Source organism: Lissotriton helveticus, chromosome 7, assembly GCF_964261635.1.
Source record: "Lissotriton helveticus chromosome 7, aLisHel1.1, whole genome shotgun sequence".
Classification (NCBI taxonomy): domain Eukaryota; kingdom Metazoa; phylum Chordata; class Amphibia; order Caudata; family Salamandridae; genus Lissotriton; species Lissotriton helveticus.
In genome coordinates this window covers 1858671606-1858695932 of record NC_136068.1, presented here as the reverse complement: position 1 = coordinate 1858695932, position 24327 = coordinate 1858671606, and the positions used below count along the sequence as shown (strand labels likewise).

The 24327-nt window shown below is 45.5% G+C and overlaps 1 protein-coding gene across 4 annotated transcripts in view; it reads left to right on the top strand.

The window, feature by feature from the left end:
• LOC144770838 (uncharacterized) overlaps window positions 1-24327 on the top strand; it is a 161610-nt gene that overhangs the window by 10009 nt on the left and 127274 nt on the right. For 2 of the 4 annotated variants that reach the window (XM_078655618.1, XM_078655619.1), the window contains exons 2-4: window positions 7913-8039; window positions 13827-13931; window positions 17074-17190. In XM_078655618.1, coding sequence (XP_078511744.1) covers window positions 7913-8039; window positions 13827-13931; window positions 17074-17190 — 349 coding nt within the window. The remainder of the gene's footprint in view (window positions 1-7912; window positions 8040-13826; window positions 13932-17073; window positions 17191-24327) is intronic. The other 2 variants (XM_078655621.1, XM_078655620.1) reach the window with 1 other exon arrangement.

Below are 24327 nucleotides of genomic sequence, written 5' to 3'. Positions count from 1 at the left end.
CAGTCGGAGACGCGCCGGGATCGCGACTTCTTTAGGGAAGGATATTGCAGCCTGCCAGTCCTCGTCGTCTATCTCCAGACCATCACCAGACCACGTATCCCTTAGCTGTATAAGAAGGTCCGAACGGGCATTAATAAGTTTTTTATATATGAGGGATATAGTGCTGTCAGGGACATGCCCATCCAGCACCCTATCCTCCATAGGAGAATACTCGGGGATCGTAGTGCCGGCAGGGAAGACCGAGTCAAGAGCGTGGCGGACCTGAAGATATCGGAAATACTCCCTATCACTCAGCTTGTACTCCCGTTTCAGATCGTCAAACGATTTGATTCTGTCAGTGGCCCAAAGATCACCCACTTTGCCGATACCAATAAGGTCCCATCTATCGAACCCCTTCGAGGACCACAGGCCACCCAGTCTCTCAGCTGCATACAGGGGAGTTGCTTTATTCAGTTTATTCGTCCAGCCCGTGGCCGATGTTGCACTATCCCACACCCGCACCGCCACCGCAGTGGGGCCCGTAAGATTCCTCCTGGCGGCCCTGGAATAGAGCGCTCTATTATAATCGCCCCCCGGCAATTGCCACCTGTCCATCTCATAAGCGGGATTCGGAACGGGACCATACATGGCATGATTTATAGCACTCAACTGGGATGCCCAATAATAGCGTTTGACGTCAGGCAAAGCTATACCGCCATCATACCAGGGCAAAGTCAGTTTCGCCAATGCTATGCGAGGCCGTCCTCCCCAAATCAACTTTCTCTGGAGGCACTCGATTTCACGAAAATAGCCGTCTGGAACCAGATCAAGCGTGTTTTGGATGGCGTAGAGGAACCGGGGAAGAGACATCATTTTAAACAAGGCCGCCCGTCCCAAAGGGGACAGAGGCAGTCCACACCACGCCGCCACATCCGACCGAAGTCGGGCAAGCGGAGGAAGTAAATTCCGCTCATAGCGTACTTTGGGGTCCATCGAAACGTAAATCCCCAAGTATTTGAAGCCAACTTCAGAAACAGGTATAGGGCAAACGTGGGGCAAGGAAGGCTGTCCACCTGTAAGTGGGTAAATACAGGATTTAGCCCAGTTGATGACCAGACCAGAGTTCTTTCCCAAAAAAATCAGGACGTCAAACAGAACACCCAATGACTTACGGGGAGAAGTAAGGTACAACAGTATGTCGTCGGCATAGAGCGACACCCGATCCTCGAAGGTAGGGGACCACCGTATGCCCCGGAGCGAGGGCTCCCAACGGAGCCATGCGGCAAGGGGTTCAAGAGCAAGTGCGAAAAGGAGAGGCGACAGAGGGCATCCCTGCCTCGCCCAAGGACAAAAGGATCCGAGGCCCTCCCGTTGACCACCACCTGAGCCAGTGGTTGCTCATACAAAAGTCTAACCCACCCGACAAACTTAGGACCAAAGCCAAACTTGGCAAGGGCGGCCCACAGATAAGGCCATTCCACCGTGTCGAAGGCCATCGAGGCGTCAAGGGAGACCAAGATGGCCGACTCCTCAAGAGACCCCGCCCTTGCCAGGACACCATGAAGACGTCTAAGATTGAGTGCGGTATTGCGGTGGGGGATAAACCCAGACTGATCAGGGTGTACCAAGTCACCGATCACCGTAACCAGCCGGCTCGCCAAGATCTTAGCAAGGACCTTGGGTTCCACATTCAAAAGCAAAATCGGCCGATATGACGAACAGTGGTCACGAGATTTGCCATCCTTGTGGATAGCCACAATGGACGCTAGTCTCTGATCCCGTGGAAGAATCCCGAGATCTCGCGATGCCAAAAACACTCGACGAAGATATGACACCATTTTGTCTGGGCTCAGCTTATACAGCTCAACCGGTATACCGTTCGGGCCCGAAGCCTTACCCGAACGAAGCGCACGGATAGCGAGCGCTACTTCATCGGTGGAAAAATCCGCCTCCATAAGCTCCTGGTCAGAGTCCGGCAGTCTAGGCAGTGCTATATCGCGGAGCAACAGGTGTGAGTCCTCCTCCGGTCTGTCCGAGACCAGCGCGTAGACCTTCTGAAAGTGCTGGGCAAAGACCTCCACTATCTCGACCGGGTCCACCACTCGCACACCATCCACTCTCTCAATAACAGGCACCACCCGATTCAATCTTTCCTGTTTATCAAGCCAAGCAATCAATTTCCCCGCCTTATCACCCACATCATACAGACGCCCCTGCTGCTCACGACTCATTGCCATAGCCGCATCAGTCAACAGAGCTCTGTATTCAGACTGTTTAAGCGCCAAGGAGTGCAAGCCATCAGGCGTAGTTCCAGACTCCATCCGCTCCTCCAATTCAGTAATATCATTTTCCAGTCGCACCACTTCCATAGTTCTGCGCCTCCTCTCGCTAGCAATCAAAGAGAGTCTGACCACGGATGACAGTTTTAAAAGCCTCCCACAATGAAACAGGGGAGGATACTGACCCCTCATTCTCAGCAAAATAGTAATCCATGTGTTTAACCACCTCCGCACCAATGTAGGGGTTGCGAAGATGCCACGGATTAATCGGAGCAACCCGACCCCCGGACTCTAGCCGCACGTCAAGAGTGAGCCAGAGTGGGGAGTGGTCAGAGATCCCCCTAGCCAAATGCCTAATTTCCCTCGCAGAGACCATCTGCACCGCTGGTAAAAGGATGTAATCGAGCCTCGAGAGACTACCATGAGCTCCCGAGTGAAAGGTGTATTGGAGCTGACCAGGGTGAAGTTGCCTCCAACAATCAGCTAATCCCAATGTGTCTAGAAAATTCCCCAACCACAACTGCGACGTGGGGAGGGTCCTACGAGGGCTACGATCCTCCTCTCCACTGACGACCGAATTAAAATCGCCACCCACTACCAACAAGCCATCGGGGAGCCCGAGGAACACCCCGCCCAAATCAGAAAACGTGGTGGACTGTAGACCAGAGGGAACATACACAGACAAAATGGAGATAGTCTTCCCCTCCCATCGACCCACAACAGCGGCATAGTGACCCCTATCGTCCAGCACCTTGTCATCTATTTCGAGGGTGAGGGAATTTCTAACCAGGATGTCCGCCCCCCTCGATCCAGTAATGAATCCAGAGTGTGCCACCAAACGGTAGCCTCGTCTATTCAGCGCGTGGCACGTATTACCCACAAGATGTGTTTCCTGTAGCAGAACGATATCCGGGGATTGACGCTTCAAATATTGCAACACTATCCTCCGTTTAATCCTATCCCCAAGACCATTAACGTTCCAGCTCAGCACTCTCAGCTCCTTACCCCCATCCCAGAAATGAAAAAACAGTCCCCCCCACCACGAAACAGGCACATAGGATAGAATACCAACCAAAGCGTAGCCTCGAAACAAACAAGAAAAGACCCCTGCACCCCTGCGGTAGACCAAAGAGCCACCCCAACTTGCAGTGTGCCTGTCGCCCCATTAAACTATCCTACAAGAAGAGAGAGAAAAAAGTCCCCTGAGGAGGAAGAGTCCCGAATCCTCCCACCCCAGGGTATTTACAATGTACAAACATTGCTATCACAGAGCCACTGCAAAGCGTCCAGAAATTGGCTCGTCGGCACAGACTCACTACTCTTGTTCGTCCAAGCCGCCCCTAGCTCCCCTCGAATTCTCCGGGCTGGTGTGTTGCGTCGGCAAATTGTCCAGCCAGTCACTGGCCACCTCGGGTCGATCGAAAAAAGAACGCACGTTCATTATGTTCAATTCTCAGGCGGGCCGGAAAAAGCATGGCGTATTTCAGTCCCATGTCCCTGAGACGTCTTTTCACCCCCGTAAAACCCATACGTTGCTTCTGTACCGCCTGCGTAAAGTCCGGATAGAAGCTAATCGACACATTTTCAAACTTGGTGGGGACATTAACACGGGAGGCCTGCAGGATAGCGTCTCTGTCCCGGAAATTAAAAATCCTGGCTATTATGGGCCTCGGAACGGCACCAACTTGGGCTTCCCACCCGGTATCCTGTGGGCACGCTCGACAGCAAAAAGATTACTGAGGCCCTTCGGTGCCAAGTGGTTCCGGATAAGGTCTTCCACCAAAAGGTCCGTAGGCACGCCTGTAGAATCCTCCGGGACACCTACGATGCGAACGTTGTTGCGCCTGGCCCGGCTCTCGAAATCGTCGAGTCTCTCGCCGTTCGGAGATTACGGACCTCGGTCTGGAGATCCGAGACATCCGTAGTCAGGCTTGCCGTCTTGATGTCCAGGGACTTGACCCGCTCATTGGTTTTCCCCAAATCCGTCCTGATGAGATTGACCTCAATCGCCACCGTGTCCAACTTGGTAGCCAGTGTTTCATACTGTTGGCCCATCGCGGTCTGGATACTGGCAATGGCGCCCATGACATCCTTTAATGTCGGCTCGTCAGTCGCATGCGTATCGTCGCCAGTCTCCCCAAGGGCCTTGTTCGCTCCTCCTGGGGATCCCTTCGGGCGAGTAAAGCGATCTATAGTCTGAGCTTGAGTAGCCCCTCCACGATTCGGGCCTCTGGTGTTACGCCTCTCAGAGTCCGTTCTGCCCGTCATGATAGGCGACGAGCTCCGACAGGACCTTAGGGATCTGGCCGAAATAATGCCCTCTATGGCACACCTATAAAGTCAGAGGGGCGAGGATCGACGGCCAAAGTAGAATTGACAACCAGACCAGGGCAGCAGTATAAATCAGCAACGAGGTGGCGTCAACAATAACCAAAATCGAAACCGAAAGTACCACAGGGGCAGCGGAAGTTTCTCTCCAGCCGTTGTTGTTCGATTGCCACCTGGGTACCTCGGGAACTCAAACCCCCCGGTTGGCCTACACTATAGGCCTCAGATTACGGGGTGCAGCAAGTCCCGTTCCCGGCGGCCAAATCAAGTTGCAGAAAGAGTTTTTAGTATCAGCAGGGCATCAGCAAGAAATACCAGTCGTCCAAATCAGGATAGATGAGGGTGGCGGAAGGGGGTCTCTGGGAACCCTGTGCTCACGCGTCCATCTTGGATCCGCGCGTAGCTCCTCCTCGTGACTCCTTTTTTGAGTTATACATTCTCTAGAGTTAGTATTATCTTGCTTACGACCTATTCCAAAAGATCTGTGGATTCAGAAATCTACATAGAGCTGGGAATTGATCTGTATTGGGTTCTTATGCTGTAATTAGAATGTGCTAGGAGTGGAATGTTGATATTCAATGTGGGAGCAGCAGTTTATGTGAGCCTGCTTCTCTGTCGTTCCATGCTGAAGATACTACAATAAACACAAGATCGGAGAGAACTTACCTGACTCCACATCTTTATATTGGCGACGAGGATGGGATCCAAACCCACTAATGTGTTGCAGAGTGCTATTTCTGAATCTTAGAAGATTGAGGCCAAGGCCATATTGGCATGAGAGCTTTGAAAAGACCGGTGAAAGAATTATTTTGGTGGCCGAGTGTTAGACAAGTGGAACAATATGTGAGAGGATGCAAGACTTGTTTTGCTAGTGATAAGACACAAGTCACAGTTCCCAGTCCCATTGTGGCTGTTCCTGTTCCGGATGTTTCATGGTCTAAACTAGCTACGGATATATTTGACCCGGTGGTGTAAGTCACGGTCATATGAAGTATGGGATTGTGATTGTGGATAATCACTCTAGGTGGTTCGACAAAGCTTTTGTCAATAGTTTTACATCCACTGTTGTGGAAGAAGTTCTGAGGAAGTTGTTCTTTCGCGAAGGAGTCCCAGAAGAAATTGTTACTGACAATGGACCGCAATTTGTATCCCATGAATTTGAGGCTTTTCTAGTTTAGTTTTGGTTTTAAACATCTTACTAATTCGTTGTATCAACCTAGGAGGAACGGTTTAGTTGAGAGGTGCAACAGGATAATATAGGAAAACATACAATTATCCATGGCAAGTGGTTTAGATTGGATGCAAGAGGTGAGAAATTTGATTTGGGATCTTGCACTACACCTAATGCAGAAACAAAAGTTTCTCCTTTTGTGCTACTTAAAGGGAGAGTGCCACAATTTTTATTGAATAGATTGTGGATGGAAAAGAAAATGGTTCCTACAGAGGTTTTGCGTGAGGTGAAGGAGAGGCGTGTGGAAGCCCAGAACAAGAACACTACCTCAGTGTCCAAAACCTTGGCTGTGGGGGAAGGAGATTATGTCAGAATTAAAATTCCATTTAGAGGTGCTAAGAGGATATCTAGTTTTTCTTCACCCAAAAAGGTGGTTTATGTCAGCAAATACTCCGTGATACTTGATGATGGGAAGTGCTGAAACAAAAGCAAGCTATCTGTAATACGGTAAAATAATCCAAAGGTGGTGGAGCAAAAAGGTGTTCTTAACCTTGCTGCTGTTCTCAGAAAGTCTGGTAGAAATGTTCATTTGCCTTCCAAGTTCGAAGACTATGTTTTGGATTAGTCATTTTGGGTTGTTAGTTGATCTGCTGTTTGCAATCCAATACTTTATATAGTTGTGTTAAGTGGTATACGCCATCCTGAATTTTGTTTCTGTTTTCCATTTTGTTAATTCTTAAATGTATTTATTTATTTATTTATGTCATTTATAGAGCGCATGAATCGCCCCAACCGGGGTATCTCCGTGCTGTGACGGCTGTAGACAACTAGCCCGGTATTTAGAACAGCGAGTTTTTTAATTGCCTTCTAAAAGATAAGTAGCAGGGGGAGAGTCGAATGTGTATTGATTCCAGAGAGATGGTGCAACATAGGAGAAGGATGCACCCCCAGCCGGGTTTATTTTATACGAGGTACAAAAAGAAGCTTTTGGACCCAGAACGTAGGGTCCTGGAGGGGTTGTAATGGGTCAATTTATCTGTGTTATAGTTGGGTCCTAGGTTATTCAGGGCTTTGTATACCATACAGCAGATCTTGAATTGGATCCTTTTCCGAATCGGTAACCAGTGCAGTTTGCGGAGTAGGGGGAGTGAGGGTGTTCTAGGGGAAGCATTGGTCACCAATCGAGCAGATGTGTTCTGGACTACTTGGAATCTATTAAGCAAAGATTCTTTAGCGGAAATCAGCAGAGCATTGCAGTAGTTCAGACGACTTGTGACCAATGCTTGAGTCCTAGTTTTCCTTGTGGATAACGGGAGTAATTATGTTTTGTTGTGTGAGGGGAAGATGTGTTAAGTTCTTATGCTAGAATGTATAATGTGCTAGGAGTGGAATATTGATAATCCATGTGGGAGCGGCAGTTTATGTGAGCCCGCTTCCCTGTCAGTCCATGCTCAAGATCCTACAGTAAGCACAAGATTGGAGAGAACTTACCTGACTCGACATCTTCTTTATAATCATTGCTAAAAATGACTTAATAAAATGCAGAGCGGTCACAATGAAATATAACACTCCTACCAAAGCCAAAGATGACTGTCCATGCTAAATTGTGAAATTGATCTTGATAGGTTACCTACTCATAATTTGTAGACCTGTAAAATGTAAAGCTTCACTTAAATGCCCCCCACTATGAATTTTAGGTCGGTTTTGTCCCAAAATAGTCACCCTCTCTTTTTGATAGAAATTGTTTGCCAGTGCCTCTGGTGGCTGCCGTCACAATATGCTGTCCTTTTACACATCTATCTCCCTTTACAGTACATTCAGAATGTTGAGCCAGAATCTTTCCTTGCATGACATTATGTCCTATATTGTGATTGCCTGCACTTCTATGACTCACAATGCAGCAGTGACATAGTGTGGGTGGGCGCTATGACGATGAGTACGTAGTTGCCTAGAATAACATGCTTTAAGTGGATGATGTGGTGAGAGTTTCTGTACTGAATGTAAGATGATCTCACATTTGAGGTTATAATGCAAGGGGGATATTCACAGGTAAGAGGTTGGTCGCCTTCTTTCTGTGCTTGTCTTCAGCGGGTGACACACTCTGTAGTTCGAAACTGGAGTTGCCAAACATGTGATATGAAATTTAATCTTCCAGGCACGAGTAACTTTCCATGATGTCGCTGCCTACTTCTCTGAGGAGGAGTGGAAGACTATGTTCCAGTGGCAGAAGGAACTCTACAAGAACGTGATGAAGGAAGTTCACCAGGCCTTGTTCTCCTTGGGTAACATTTCACCCTTTGTTGTGTTCTGGAGCAGTTGTGGGTTTTAGACTTTGGGCGACCACTCAGAATGTGTTGTGTACTAATCCCTTGATCTCAGAGAGCTAGCACAAATAACACAGTCCCAAACAACCCTCTCCGCATTAACCTGTTCCATGCTTATGACAAGGTCAGCTCGTCATGCAGTACACTGGACGTGTGCTAATGACGAGCTGACCTTGTCATGAACAATGGGAAATACCTAAGTCCAGCACCCAGCGGGCATTGCCTTAGCATTGAAGGTGTTAACGTCCATGCCAGGCCACCAATACCATTTCTTAACATTCTGCTTAGTCTTGACGACACCACAATGATACTCATGGCACAATTCTAAAATGGAAGCTCTCAAGGATGAGGGAGGAATAGCCTTATCACCTCTGAAAACAGTGTCATCCACTACGGAGAGTTCATTTTTGACTTCCCAAAAGGGCTTGAGATCCTGAACTAGTTTAGACTTATCTGGCCAACCATCCTGAATAAAGGAAATAAGTAAAACCAAAACATTCTCCTTACGATATTCTTCACTCCATTTTCCTTTTTCAATACAATACTGAATATCATCATGAACTAAAGCCACTTGTAAAGAATCCCACTCATTACTTTCACAATCCTGCAATTCAGAAGGCATGCGAGATAAAAAATCTGCCAAAACACTTCTTCCACAGCAACTGTCCCCAAGCCACCAGCATAGAATGTTAAAGCAATAGCTGAGAGACAGAAGCTTGAAGGAAAACAATTCCAAAGAACAACAATACATATTATCAAAACACAACACACCCCCATGTGGTCGCATAGCAGAGTACTACCCCAGCACTCCAGGACTCTGCTCTCTATGTTAACTTTAAAGTGAAGGAAGGTAGATTGTGGACGTTAAACAAATGTAGAGGATGGGCTGTTAGAGGACAAGTGTCCAAATGTATGGAGTGGGCTGACCCCAGGTAGTATGCCTACTGTGGGTTTTGGATGATGGCAAACATCAGGTCTAATGCTGGGTGGCAGTAGCAAGGTGTTAATTGCATAGAATGTATTTATTTATTTATTGACATTTATAAAGCGCAACATATACCCGAAGGTGTACAGCCCATGGTGGACCTAAAACCAAATGTTCAATCACGTTGGTGATCCGCACTAGATCAAATGTACACATGGCTGATGGTTAACATTAGACCTAAGGTTGAGGGAGCGGATAGTCCACAAAAGCCTTGATGCAGGGCCTGGGGTGTAACGCAGGCCCCTGCGGTGACGTAGGCCCCCACCCTTCTGTTCGCCCCCAAGCAATCTTAAATCCTGGAATATCTAGGAGTCCCAATAGTCTCTGGCACAGAGTCATTACAAACAGATTACAACAGAACTGATGGTCCACAGCGGACCAAATGTAAGGGCAGGTGATGGTCTACAATAGGCCAACTGTTGTAAAAAGCTGATGATGAACAATAAGCTGTTTGCGGCGGCCGCGATTCTGGGCAGTGCGGCACTTCCGCAAAACGGGCGGGGCTGCGGCGGCCTTTGGAACGAAGGTAGTGCTCGCGACGGCCGACGGCAGCACTTAAGGGGTTAAATCTAATGTAGGGGCAGCTCAGGGTGAACATTTGACCTAATGCAAGGTGCAGCTCATGGTGAACATTAGCCCTATAGTGGCGGAGGTTCATGGTTGAAATTGGAACTAATCGATGGGGCAGCTGATGTTTTAACAGTAGACCGAACTATGGGTCAGCTGGTGAAGCACATTATACCAAATGTAGTGGATGGTTTATAGACATCCAAAACATTTTAAAATGTAAGAATCCCCACCCTGAAGAAAGGAAAAGAAGAAAGAAGCCCGGTGACACACAAGGTAAAATAGAAGTTTAAAACACTAAATAAAACATCATTGGGGATAGTTGCCCAAAGAAGACAGGAGTTGTATGGGCATATCTGCTATGATTTCTAGAAGTGGAAAAACGTGTTCAGGACGGCAGACTCCATACATTATAATATTATTATTATTATTATTATTATTTGAGTTTTATATAGCGCTGGCTAGACCCGTAGGTCTATGAAGAACAAAACCTGTAACCTTTTCTATGGATACGAAGTAGACCGGTGGTGTGGGCTAGCACTGTGGATGACGTGTGTTAGAATGTACCTTTCCAGTGCTGCAGGAGTACTCTGTGGGAGCACAGTGTACTGCTGGCAGAGGAAGCCTTACGACATGTTCTCTATGGAGAAGCTGTAACTTGTAAATATTGAAGAGGAACACTACAGAGGTTGGGATCCTTGTATGGAGTGAAGGAGTGCACTACCCCTGGAGTACGTAACGCGGACTGCATTAGCGCATGTCCTGCACAGAGATTCACATGTAGCTACTGCACACCATGTGTAAAGGACAAGGTGCTGGTAAAAGAGGGAAGATGGGTGTATCTCGTTGTATGGGAGAGCAATGGTGTCGTAAGCGTGAGGAGCAGGCGTCTTGAAGAGAGACGTAAAACAAACACATAGGCACCAGTGTGAGGAGATATGAGCGGGACTGGCAGGTCTACAGTGAGGATGCATTACTAGGTGAGAATCAAGAGCCAAGTCTGGATGGACAGTGAGACGCTTCAGGGATGTTTGATGAGCGTCCCACCTTCGCTTATCTCTGTGCATTTGGAAACATATCTCCTTGTAACACCTGTTACAGCATCATTCCTTCTGATTATGAGATAATGATCATGCCCTGTCTGTGATCTCTGCAGCTTCAGAATGACCATGAGGGGTCCAGAGTAGCAGTAATTTGTAGCAGCCACCTGGAACAAACTCCCATAGTGATGTGTCACAGTAAACGCTATATGTGCAGGAAGTAACACTTTACTAGAACCCTGGACCTGTCTGCAGTTCCTCGAGCTGCTCTTCGCCAATTGCCCAGGCAGAACATGGAACTCCCACCGACTAATGCCAGAAAAGAAATAAATTATCAGCGTAGAACATCAGTGCTGTCAAGAACATAAAAGGAACAGATCTACAATATTGACTACATGAAACCACAATAATACATCACCTCCCCCTTATAAAAACAACCATAAGAGACCTAGCAACTGTATATAATGTATGTGGGTCAGAGAAGAGAATAGCAGGTTTTGGTACAGTGTCTAATTTTGATACATAGTCCGGTTGTATGTGCATGGCCTTAATGCCCTTTCTATTTTAAACACTCTTGGGTGAAACTTTGTTTTATCATTTTGTTCAGGACTTCTTTGCCACTTCATGTATCCCTCGTGATGCTTCTGCGTTATCCGTGGCTGTTTTATTTTTACAAAGTCACTTTTAACACCACAACTAGAAATTAGATACCTTAAAAACTCATATTATTGTATTAACTTTTCAGCACTACTCTTGATACAGTCAGCAACTCTCCATAACTACTTCATAACAATGTAGAAATGCAACTAGCCTTACATTTTTATGCTGTCTTCCATCACCAACTCAGCACTACTGGTGACACCATCACCAGATGTTTTGGGGTACACCTATAGCCTGAAGAACCTGTCACCAATACCCTCTTGAAGGTCCTGGTAGACTAGCCTGAGTTAATTGAAGTTTTTATCTGAGCACTCTTAAGTTCAACTTTAAGCCCTATGTTGAGGCAACACCTGCATGAATTTATTCTTCAAATAAGCATGAAAGATAACATTATGGAGTCTACAGAGACCTCATCACCTGCATACATTATTCATCATTTATCGGTAGCTGGGCCACCAGGAGCCGGTGACACGGCTTGTATTTCTCACAGACTGATATTTGATTCCTTCTTCTGAAGGAACTCTGACTTCTATGAATCTAACTCCTCAATACGTAACTGTAAGAGAGAAACATGTATCAGCTCTCCATGGCTGAAAACATGCCTGACCCCTGAATTAAACGTTGAACTTTGCTCTGTCTGTGATGATTTTGCATATTCGAATGCCTGCCCATGCTTAATTTACGTCTTCGACCAGTGACGCTTGTTCTCTGACACTCCTTGCACTTTCTAGTGAGCCCAAGAAGGTATTGTGTTTCTCTGCAGAAGTTAGCTTCAGCTTTGCATGGAGAGGGATCCATACATGCACACCTAATTGAACAACTGCTCTGCCACCTGCTGCTAATTAACATCCAGAAATGTCAATATTTGAAATCAGTTGGGGAAAATCTTGCCCGTTTTTTTTTTTTAGCCCTTTTATAAGGAATACTATCATTTTGTCGTGTGTCCTCACTTTTCGGATTGATTTTCCTGGCATTAGAATCTATAGTACTGCGATTCTGTCTCACGGCGTGCACGCTTTTTCCCTGAACACGCCATCTGAAATAGGCTGCACCCAAACTGCTTTATTTAACTCTCAGAAAGGCCATGCTGATTTGTCAGCAGAAAATGAGACATTGACACAGAAGGTAACCGTCACATGTGAACTGATATGTGTTTGTACTCCAACAACCTACATGACCGAAATGTATGGCTCCAGAGAACACCATTGTGTCATGTATGGAACCTCCCTTTATACATTATGTTGGAACTCTGCCTCTGTTGAGTTTGTTGCTTGTTAATCTCTTCAAGTTTTTGACATCCGTGGGGACCGTTGTTATTAAATACTCCCTACCCTGAAGTCTCCCCCGCAGTAATGCCACAGCTCACAAATGCACATTTCATGCAAGCACATGCTTTCTCTGTTCATATCAGGCACATACTGCTCCCCCTCTTCACCAGCAGCTGGTATGGAACTCCTCAGGTTGTGGCATGGATCCATTCCTCCTGCTTACCTACACAACCCCACACTACCCGGCGTACCGCACACCCAGTCGTATTTCTGATGGTGCCCTCCATGCACCTAGTGAACTCAAAGATGCTCCAGGGCTGGGCAGTGACGGAGTGCACTTACGCTCTTTCTGTTCTTAGCATCTTTAAGCGTACCGGCAGCGGGCAGACTTCACCTGCCACTATTGGTTCGACTGCAGAGCATAACATGGTGCTTGGACTGCTGTCCTGCATTCATCAGGTGATCAGTTGGCATTGCTTTAATCACAACATTGTACTTTTCTCATCCTCCCAATCCTGATGATGACCCTTTAATTGTTAATAAAAGGTTGAAACACCATTGACACATAAGCAATCAGCATATATATAGTCGCAGTATTAACTACCATTGTGAGAAGTGCAAATCATTTTGCTGCGTACTTATCCAGTGGCTTCTGGCTTGATCATCTCTCTATGCACTCTGTTCACTTTTGATGCTTGTTTCACCTTGGGATAATTTGTGAACAGTTCTTGTTTTTTTTATTGATGTATGAATAGCTGCTATTAGCTTAACAGGTTACCCTTGTGTCCAAATCTCCAGAGAACTAAAGGCACTGTCTCCTTTTGTTGGGCAGAGTAAGGCCATTGTCCGTCAACCAGCTCACCTTGTTCCGACACCTTCTTTAGCGAGTCTAAGCAGGTCTGCCCCTTACATACACAGGATAGGTGGGGGTCACTGAAAGCATAGTGGAGATATTGAAATGTGTCTCAAATTACAAAAAAGGCCCAGTTGTTGGTCTGAGATCGAAAGCTGAAAAAAGTTGGTCTGTTCATCACATTCTAACTCTATAATTAGATGGTCTTCATATCTTCTTTAAGACAAATATATAGCAAAATTCTAGACTAGCCTTTTGGTGATTTAGCTGTAAATGGTGGAATCCTAGGAAACTGTTTATATGCACAATACATTCTTCTCTAACCATTTCATTTCATCTGACGTACCAACAATTTTCGTTTTTTTATGACAGGTCATCACATTGTCAATACCAATGTTTTTCTCCGAATCAGTAGAAGCAGAAAGGCTCGTTTCCAGGATCCAGAGAAAAGTATCAATGGTAATGATCCTAACATGCGTAAGTAGACCTGCTTCAACGTTCTGTCAATTCCCAGAAAATGCAATGGGCTGCCCGCTTAATTCTGTGATCCATTCTTCATTTTACCACCCCTAAAGAAATAAGCAGCATGACCTGTAACACTGTGTAAATTGTAACACCAATAGTTAGCTCTAATTTGTTCAGTTCATCATTGGTTTTGCAAATGAAGCAAAACCCGCCTTTCTCTGATGGATGCATTGTCCTTCAGATTCCTCGGCTTATGCATTCTCAGGCTTCAGACTAGTCCGGAAAATCTTTCGACAGCAATGTCTCTCCATTGCTGCCAGGTGACACCATGTGGCTCCAGCCATGCCTCGGCACAAAGATGTCACCATAGTACATTAGTCGCCAACTTGTGTGCCGACATCAGTTCTTATTTTTTCACACCTCATTGACTTGGATAGAAGCTCTCATTCAGCGTATCGCTAACAAACCATGTATTTGTATCACTAATAAATCCCTCAACTGTCCCTGCAAAGAGCCCAAGTCTTGCAGATGGAGCCATAAGGCGATTTCTCGTTTGGATCCCCATGGTCACAGTCTTTGGTGTCTAGCCTTGGGACGTGACGATGCAACTTGCGGCTCCAGGCACTCAAAGGCTATCACAGAGTCCTAGCCATATTTGTCTAAGGCCCAGCAGGAAGAGTCGCAATCAGACTTCTTCTCCCAAAGTCATTTCCAAGAAACATTCTCCTAAGACATTCCCACAAAAAACATAAAAAGCACCATAGACCGTAGAAGTCTTTTTCTTCCTTGAGGAAGTAGTCCTGTTCCTTGGACCAGCCAGAGTCCCAGCATGTTCCCACCAGAAGTTGGACTGTTTGCTCTGTGCCTGGAGAGTCCCCCACCATCCCCTGCCTCCCCCCAGTGTACCAGAGCAGTAGAAAGTGAGGCTGCAGTATCCTAGTTTTGGTTGTGCAACCCTCTGGGCTACTCCCTAAGAGTGGGGTCCCTTCCTGTGGGCTTGGCAAGTCTGGTGCCTGTGATCAAAGCATCATTGTCAGAATACCTTTCAGAGGGCCACGGGGCCAGTAGGAGCTAATGGATTTAACCATGGGGGTTGGGGCTTTTACTTCTGATGTCCCAGGCCCAACAGACTATGTGTCCTGGGCAACTGGGCCAAGTACCCCTTCAGCACGTGAATCTCAGTGGTAGTGTGGGTCGAGCAGTCCAGGTTTTGGCAGGAGGTAAATACGGGGCTTGAACACAGGCTCTCGACTAAAATCCGTTCAATAGTAGCAATAAAGGATTGTCCAGTCAAGTACTTTCTTTTATGACAAAAGTAGTATTTCTATATGAATACAAAGTGGAGTGCAGGATACACAAATAATACACACAGCCACCTAAGGTCAGGGCTCTAGCGTTCAGTATGCAGGTCCCTGAGTCCTACTTCCCTCTCACTAGTGGTAGTGGTTATTCCCCATTCGCGATAGGCGACATTCAGGTTTGGCACCATTAGTACTCTGAATCGAAGGAGTCCCACTCTGACTCTGATTAACGTCAAGTGTTACAGTGCCCGAAGCGCTATGTAGCAGAATACGTTCAGTCTTAGCCACATCTGCGAGGATGGTGCGACCGGAGTCTCTGCGTGGAGCAGCTGCTGTTGGTTACTACCACTCGCGGCTCTGCAGTTGCAACTGGTGGTCGTCCACGACGCTTCCTCCGGTGAGATGGTAAGTTTCTCTGATCCTTCCCACAGGTGGGGGTAGGTTGCTTCGGTTCTGATCCTCAATCGAGCCTCTGGCCCGCACGGGTCACCATGGCAGTCTCTCCTCACAATGACGTCTTGCAACTGTTCTTGTCCTTTTCGGTTGCCCAACCAGGTATACAGGGTCACCGACCTTACTCCACTCCTGATCGGCATGACCGTATTCTTCACGGCATACCCACCTGGCATACGGGATTACTGACTTTCCTACGTACACGAGTTATGGCCCAATTGGCATAGTGATACTCTTCACAGTGCCTCCCTCTGGCATATGGTGTCACCGACTTAAACCTGCAAAGGGGAAGGCCAACAGCGCAATAGGTGCAGCAGCTATTTCCTCACACCTCGCTACAGGGATCCACTCGCCAGGATCCCCCACCGGACTCATTCCCTCAACCACACTCCTCTTCCTCACAGGGAACGCTGGTCTTGGCAAGCAGGCAGGCACTGGTGCTTCAGGCTCCGGGGGCAGGTAGTCTTTGATGTTACTGGATAATGTTCCCTCCCCTAGCTGGCAGACTGGCAAGCCTTAGCCCTCAGCCCTTGTCACAGACAGAAGTCTTGCAGAGCTTCTCCTCCTTGCACAAACCGACTGCTTGGCAGTGAACAATTTTGTTGGTCTTGAGCTCCCTCTTTTATAGTCCACTTCCAGACGCTAAATGTGATTTAGGGTCTGAGTCTTTGAAGTTTGTGTTGCGATTCTGCTTCCTTTTGAAGTGCCCTCCCCTCTGCCCTGCTCTTCCCCCAGAAAGAAGTCTGTCACAGCAGGAGTGACTCCCAATCTGATCGCCCCACAATGCAGACTGTGGGAGAACTAGAATTTCACACCTGGATGTCCGCCACTGTGATATATCCATCAAAAGGTTACTCCAGGGCTCCCAACCCTACTCTTTATAATTCTCTTATTAGCCCATTTGAAGGAATGTTATTTACCTTGGGTAACCATATTTCTAGTGATGATCTGGTCTTTCTTATGCAAACGTTATGTGCTGTCTTCTTTGTTGTTATTACTCTCTCGGTTCCTCTCTTTACACCATGTTCCGTGTACAGAAAATACCAGGTACAACAGTCTGCATGCAGGCTGGTGCCTAATATACTCCAGTGATGTCACATCCGGCCGGAGACTTGTAGCTGGAAATGAACGTCTCTGTGTGGCGCCACCTGGCGGCAGGCGAGTGTCAGTACTGCGGAAAAAAAGATTATGGAAAAGTTAAAGCCTAGAAAGATTATTGTTAAGGTGAGGAATCTGTGGGAAGGTTATGAAGCTGCCAGAAATGTCCTTACTGAAGATAAATATGTTTTCTTCCATTGGCAATCAACTCTGTTGGTGAGGTAGAACACCATGGAGTCACGTTTGTGTTTAGATAACCCGGGTAAAGAACCACAAAACATTACATATGTTTCTCTTTACAGCTTGCTTGTCACCCATCCAGCCCGACATTTTGTTTAGAATTAAACAAGAGGAAAAGCTCTTCTGCAGAGAATGGTATTGGGCAGAAGAGGCTGGAACTAACGATGGCCCGCTCAAAGGTGAGATGGTTGTTCCGATGAGTTATTTGACTGCAAAACACATTGCTGATGAATCAGATCCTAGGACTGAATGTGAAAAACAAGTTTTAAGAAGCCCTTACTAGAGCTGGTTTAGCTCCAATAATATCATCACACATGGAATCAGAAATACTTTGTAATAATCTGCATGTTCGTCTGGTCCCTCTAAGGATAAAAATAATGTTTAGGTACTTATCACCTTAAAAGTGGAATTTATCAGACATCAAGGAGCATTGGAAATGGGCAGTGTTGCTCTCAGAGATTCTAGAGAGTTGTTTTGGCAGAGGGTTATTTTCTAAAAATGTCTATTCTACTGAAGACTTTAAATACAGCTACCCCCCCCCCCCCCACACACACACACTTCCAACTGTGCATAGCCAATCAGACAAGGCTGACCACTTTGAAGCCAGACTACTGCAGCAGCAGCTCACTATATACTTGTCAAGTAACAAGTGCTTCCTCCATTCTTGCCAGAAAGATTGTTATAGAAGGACTCAGATCTCCACAAATCCTTTCCTGCTTGTTTCTTTTTCTTCTAGAACTATGCTGCTGTCACAGCATGACTTACTTATAGCAAAGGGGCAAATGTGCTTGGGTCCTGGAACATAGATACATAAATAGAAGGGGTAAATAAAGTGTTGAAGCAAAATGTGGTCTATTCATTTTCTTGCCTGGTGGTTGTACCAACGTAAACTCAGCCGCCAACCATCTTTGCTCTTCCAGTTTACCCATTTCATATGTTTCTTATAATTGCATGTAGTCCACTTTATGTCTACACTCTTGCAAAATGCTTTAACGTGCAACACTTTGTTCTAGACACAATCTTCACTGTACTGTATTCACCTCGTCTGCTGCATTCATACCACTGAAGAAGTTGCATTTTTATCTTTCCTCCCCCTTCCTCCTTTCTAGTCTATGCAGATTTAAGTTCTGATATCTCTGGATATCATGCCTGATGTAGTTTTGCACTGCTTTGGTAGCCACGGGTCGGACGGCATCAATCCGCTTTGTGGTGGTTGCATTCTTTCTTACTTTTCTGTGGTCAAATCACCCCTTACACACCAAAATATTCACCTAGTATTGAGCTACTTTGTGGCCTAGGTGGACCGTTTGATAACATTGGATAAGATAAATCCCAAATCCTTCTGTTTACATATATAAAAACATTTTTTTTTAAAAGCAAGTTCTTGTCATAGAAGTAGTTTGCTTGAATCTGGGCCATCTTGAATATTCTTGAAAGCCCATTGGTTAGGTAGGTTGGGGAATGTCTTTGCTGGTGAAGTCTCAAGCATTGAAGGAAATCCCCGGTGGTAAAGGCTTCTTCTCTGAGAAGGTAAGCTGCTAGTGATGACGATTCGAATTTGCACTTATAATGGTCTATTCTTCCCTGTATCTCAGCACTTGTATCCTCTCCGTTTTTGTACATTTTCCCACACTGACTCCAAACAGGAATTATGGGAAATATTGATCAGTGTCATTTATTTTATTTATTTATAAAGTTTGATATAGCGCAAACTTGATCCCGAAGGATATCAGAGCGCTTCACAATACTCTTTATAGCAGTTGAACCGCATTGTAACAGTTAGGAACATAATTCAAAACAAAAAGTGAGACAACAATTTGGGGTGCTCTGATGCCAAAGCCAGCTAAGTCTCCACTAGCAGAAACCTTTTTTATTTATGTATTCATTTATATAGTTGTATATAGCGCAAACTAGATCCCGAAGGATATCAGAGCGCTTTACAATTTGAGGCAAAGGTAACAAATCAACATTAGTCTTACATTGGGAATCTAATGGGCATTGAATCGATAATAAAAAAGCTTTTACAATACAGCCATGCATGAAAAGGAGGATTTGATTCAGACATGATTTAGGAGCCAGTGGAAAGACGAATCTAAGAAGTACCCATCATTAATTGCACCTTTCTGGGGCAGATGAGACTGTGATGGGGATAGAGAATAGAATGTGTATGTAAGGAATATCTGAATTTAAACATTTATAGGGTAAGAATAGTGGCATGGCGGCAAATTAGTTGGACTGTTGGAAGCTGTCTCTAGTGTTAATTGTCATTTGAGAACAAGTAGTTGTGTGGGAGCAAACGAGCAGCTTGTCGAAAGCTAATGTCTACATTTAATATTCTGTAGTGAAAGAGAGCACAACTCGGAGGTGCTTGTTAGGAACCATGTACCTGAATTATAGCTCATTAGGAAAAGGACAGTGAAATAGTCATAAGGAAAATGTAAAATGCAGGAAGCTGCAGATATAAAGCTAATATCCAGAGCAAAAGACATTAATGAACTTATATTATATTTAAGCATTGCCAGATCTTCTTCACACCACCGCTCATTGCGTAGATGTGCACCTTTGCAGTGACCTCTCTACAAGTCTAACATACCTTTCCCAATTCACTTTACTGTTTACTCCCCATATGCCTGAGACTTTTGCTGTCCTCTTCAAACTTGAAAAAGGGTTAGCGTAATTGAGAACAAATTCACCCTGGGCTAAAACAGAGTCCCTCTGCCATTCCAACCACAATCAAGATTACTTGGTTGTATTCCTTAACAATGTCTAGACTGCATGCATATAATTCAGAATTTCTTAGAGTTAAAGAATGAACTGCAGTTGGTATGAGTAGTAAGGAGTTTCCGGGCAAACGTGTCTGTATTTATGCATTCACCATAAACATTCAGGGTTGAAACTATGATCCTTAGATAGTACCACGGCAAAAACGTGTGCTCATCTTTGCGTTGAGCCAGCACTGGTTATGGAATGGCCTCTGTTCCGTACCTTGGACAAGGTGCCATCCTGATGCTGCGTACCCTCAAGCCAAAGTAATACAATACTATCCTGAGCAAACATTATCTTTGATTACATGTAGAAAATGTGTTAAGAATTCCAAATCAGACATTGATACAGTCAACCTCAGATAGTGGTGTGAATGAACGTAAGCGATTTCTGATTTTCCTGCCGTAAAATATGTACTGGCAGACAGTCCACTTGCCCTCAATAAATCCAGGGAGCTTTTCTAGACAATGCCACAGTTACTAATAACCCCTTGCACAGAGTTCTTTATCCTTGTTCACTACACCCATACAGTGACCACGTCAAGTTATTTAAGTTCAAGGACTTCCAAAAAGATACCAGACTTTATCCAGCTCAACTTCTACACAAAGAGTGCGGTGGCCATTGTTAAGATAGAGCTGTTGTGAATCCTGGATTCCAGAGGACCAACTTTCTCAATGTTATAAGACCTCTTCGAGGCATTTGATACAGTGGACGAAGAAGTCCTCCTGAGACGTCTTACCATTTTGCTTCAATGACCAACTTAATGCTCATCCGGATTAAGTATGTGCTATCATAACATGCACTTTAGCTCATATGGTAGTTGCCACTGTTTCCTGCACATATGCACCTAAAGCAGATGTAACTAAAATGCAAGGACTGAGCTTCCCGATTCTTGAAGCTGTGGTAAATAAAATATTACCCTGTCATAATTTCCTTAAATAAACAAAGTGTCATGCATTAAATGAGAGGCAGAGTCCGTGGTATCTGAGTCAAAGGGCTTTATTCCAATAACTCGAGTTAAGGGAGAATCTGTTCCATCACCTCTAAGGTTCAGGAAGGGTCTTCTAAACATTATTTTCTGATTACATATTTATACGTGCAATCTTGTACATAGGAGAGAAAAGAAGATAAGAGCATGTGGGCGTGCATGAGGGTGTACACTTGATGAGTCATAGGTGAGTCATAGGTGGGTGGATACATGGAGGGGGGGTTGCATGGCAGGCTGGAACTTTGCCCTACTTGTGCGTGCAACTTGATCATGACGTGCAACTGACGTGTGACTGGGGGGAAAGCTGACATTCAGTCTAGTAGAGAGGCCTTTAGTGTCAGGGCTACCAGCACGTCTTGTAATATCTGATATCTTGAGTCCGGGGATGTTTTATCTGAAGCAAAGGTCGCTCGTCACTAAGAGCCAGAGGGGGCATATATTTCTTCGTGCATTGCATGGGGGCCGTGGGCTTTCTACGGATGCAAGCTCTGTAATTTACTTAAACGGAGACAGAAAGGCTAGGCCCTATCTCTGCAGACGGGTTCTGTTTACCTTCTTCACTGGGCAGGAATGTGATTCTGTACAACAAGCAGATAACTATTTTGCAAAACACTGTCTTGGCACCCCGTGCTGGGCCTCGGCTGAGCCAGAGGTATGCAAGGTCAGGGATACGTAACTGCAGCTCTCAGAGTGTCTGGAGACCTGGAGCCCTAATTCAGAAACAGGCTCAGGCTGAACCACAAAACGGGTTCATCGTGACTTATTTAAAAGTGCACAATGCAAATACATGGGCCTTAAATGCTAACTTAATATTTCTTACATGGGAGACTTGATGACTGGCATCCTAATGCAGGACGTAAATGCAGAGGCCTTGTGATTCAGGCCACTTAAGGGAAAATGCATGTATGACATGCACATACATTAAACATAGGGTACACGCAGGGGACATATTGGTCATGTAAAATTTCATTTTCCTCATTCCCTCCTTGTCCCCTACGTTACCCTTCAGGACACATCTATATTCATGAGACCGTATAGTTGATCATACAGCATCATTTGTTCATCTTTGATCCTTCGTACACGTGGATGTGGTACACAGGCAGTCGCACACAGGCCGCAAATGGCCGGGCCACACTGCAGACAGAGACAGCAGCCGAATATCATAAGCAGTATCATTCCTAGGAACGATAACACTTTCCATCCCCAAGCCGATATTACACCCCAGAGCCAACTGGACCAAGTCCATGTGCCTGGGTCTTGATGTATATCATGAGCAATCTTGTGGAGTCTTGTTATTGCTGCGTACACAGATGGCGCGTTATTAGGGATGAAAATGCAGCAACTGGAGCCGATCACTCTACAAGCCCCGCCCCTATCCGCCAGGATGACGTCAAGAACAAGGCGGTTCTGAAGAACAACAAGTCTCATGGCAGACTGCTCCTGGGTCAAATTCGCCAGAGCAGAAGCAGTCACATTCACTACTGCTTCCAGAGTCCTTGTTAACCTGCGTATCAGTTTACTGTTTTGGACGGGACCTATGAAGAAAAAGAATCCTTTGTTGAAATCTGTATATTGCTCCCAAGCTGTTTCAGTCTGATCTATCTCTGAGGAATCAGTCTCTCTCCTTTGTCTAACATGCTCTAGTCGCGAATCTCGATGATAATGGGATGGGGCCAGAAAGACTGGTGGCAGCAGGAACGCTATATAACATGTCCAACCCCAGTCTAGGGGCAGTTGTACATAGGCTGTCTGACCGCAAATGAAATAGGTATGGCGTGATGTTTTGAAAGAAGACTGTCCTTTATCGTTAAACTCTACTACAACTCCACACTAGCTGTGTCCCATATATACTGAACCTTTCTTTCTAACACATAAATCACCTTTTACCGGTAGGACTGAAATAAATGGTGAACCTATATTTTGCATGGGCTGAGCGTTCAGCATTATAAAACTAACAGATGCATTTCCTTGCTCGTACTCTTCATTTTCTAGATCTGTTCCCTTCCTTTGGGGAAATCCGTCTTTGTCTGGAAAACATGCTTCATTCATTACTTTATTCAGGTTTCCATATATCCATTCATCTTGGTAAACTATGGACTTTTTGTCTAGTGAGGTCATTAAGGCAAACCATGCTCCGCACGAACCATTGTGGGAGAACGGTAAAGGGAAGAAGGGCAGAACTCCCTTCGTCTCTTGATAAGGTGGCAGTTGGCCACATACCCAGCAATCAGTCGCATTGCTGGTCTGATGAGAACGGTGTAACATTCGAATGAAAGTATTGTTACGCAGGGCAAGTCGATATGACAGTTCATGAGGTGGCAGGTCACTGAATGTATGCTCTACGGTGTTGTTAAGGGAAGAGTGCATATGTGAGGCAAAAGGAGGAAAGAAAACATGTAGTATTAAACTAACACAGATTATAACGATGCACAAAAAAATAGAATAATCAAAGAAACTATACATCTACTATGTAATAGCTTACAGTATTTCTCTCTCATTTTGCTCTTTTTACTATTGTCGTATGCGATCTTATACATGTCAGAAATCTAGTCTAACCGATTCACCACCTAGTGGACTTAAACAATTAAACTTCGTCTGACTTACTAGATCGTAACTTAGACCTATACTCTTGCTGTGGAGTCTTTTCTAGCAAAGGCGGCGCAAGCGGCGCAAAGTCTTTAATGCCTTTAATGTCTTTATTCTTTTCAAAAGTACCAGATTGTCCAAAGTATCTCTTGCAGTGATGAGCGTGAAGCCATCCCTTTCTTCCCTCGACCTTAATCGCAGTCCTCGTGGTCAGTAACACCAACTTCGGCGTCTTCCAACGTGGCTCAAGGGGGCTTGATTGATCAAAATTCCGGACAAACACGAAATCCCCAGGGACTATGGCGTGTTCCTTGACCTGGGTGTTGTCAGGGAAGGCGGCAGCAACCTGTGAACGACAAGAGAGTAGTGCAGACATCAAGGAAGCCAGGTAATCTGTCAGCATGTTACTGTCAACATCAGTTATTTTCTTAGGCATAGGCGTACCCCACATATTTGGCGGTCTACCGAAAACTACTTCATACGGGGATAGGCCTGTTCTGGAATGAGCTACCATACGCATGTAAAAGAGGGCAACCGGCAAGGCTACCATCCAATTCACGCCTTTTTCTGCACAAATCTTTGCTAGTTTCGTCTTGATTGTCTGATTATGTCTTTCTACAAGGCCTGCTGCTTCAGGGTGTCGTACACAATGGAACTTCCAATTATATCCTAACAGAAGAGACACTTGTTTCATTAATTCAGAGGAAAATGGCTGACCATTGTCTGAGTAGACGACACGGGGCAATCCATATCTGGGGAAGAACTCACGCACCAATTGCCTGGCGGTTGTCACAGCAGTATAATCTGGAACTGGATACGCTTCTGTCCATCTAGATAGTGCACACACAACTACCAAGACATACTTGTAACCTCTACATCTGTCCATTTGGATGTAATCCATCTGGAGGACCTCAAAAGGGTGGTCAGGAGGATGAAATCCGCCTTGTTCCACAGGGATGCCTTTACCTGGATTGAACTG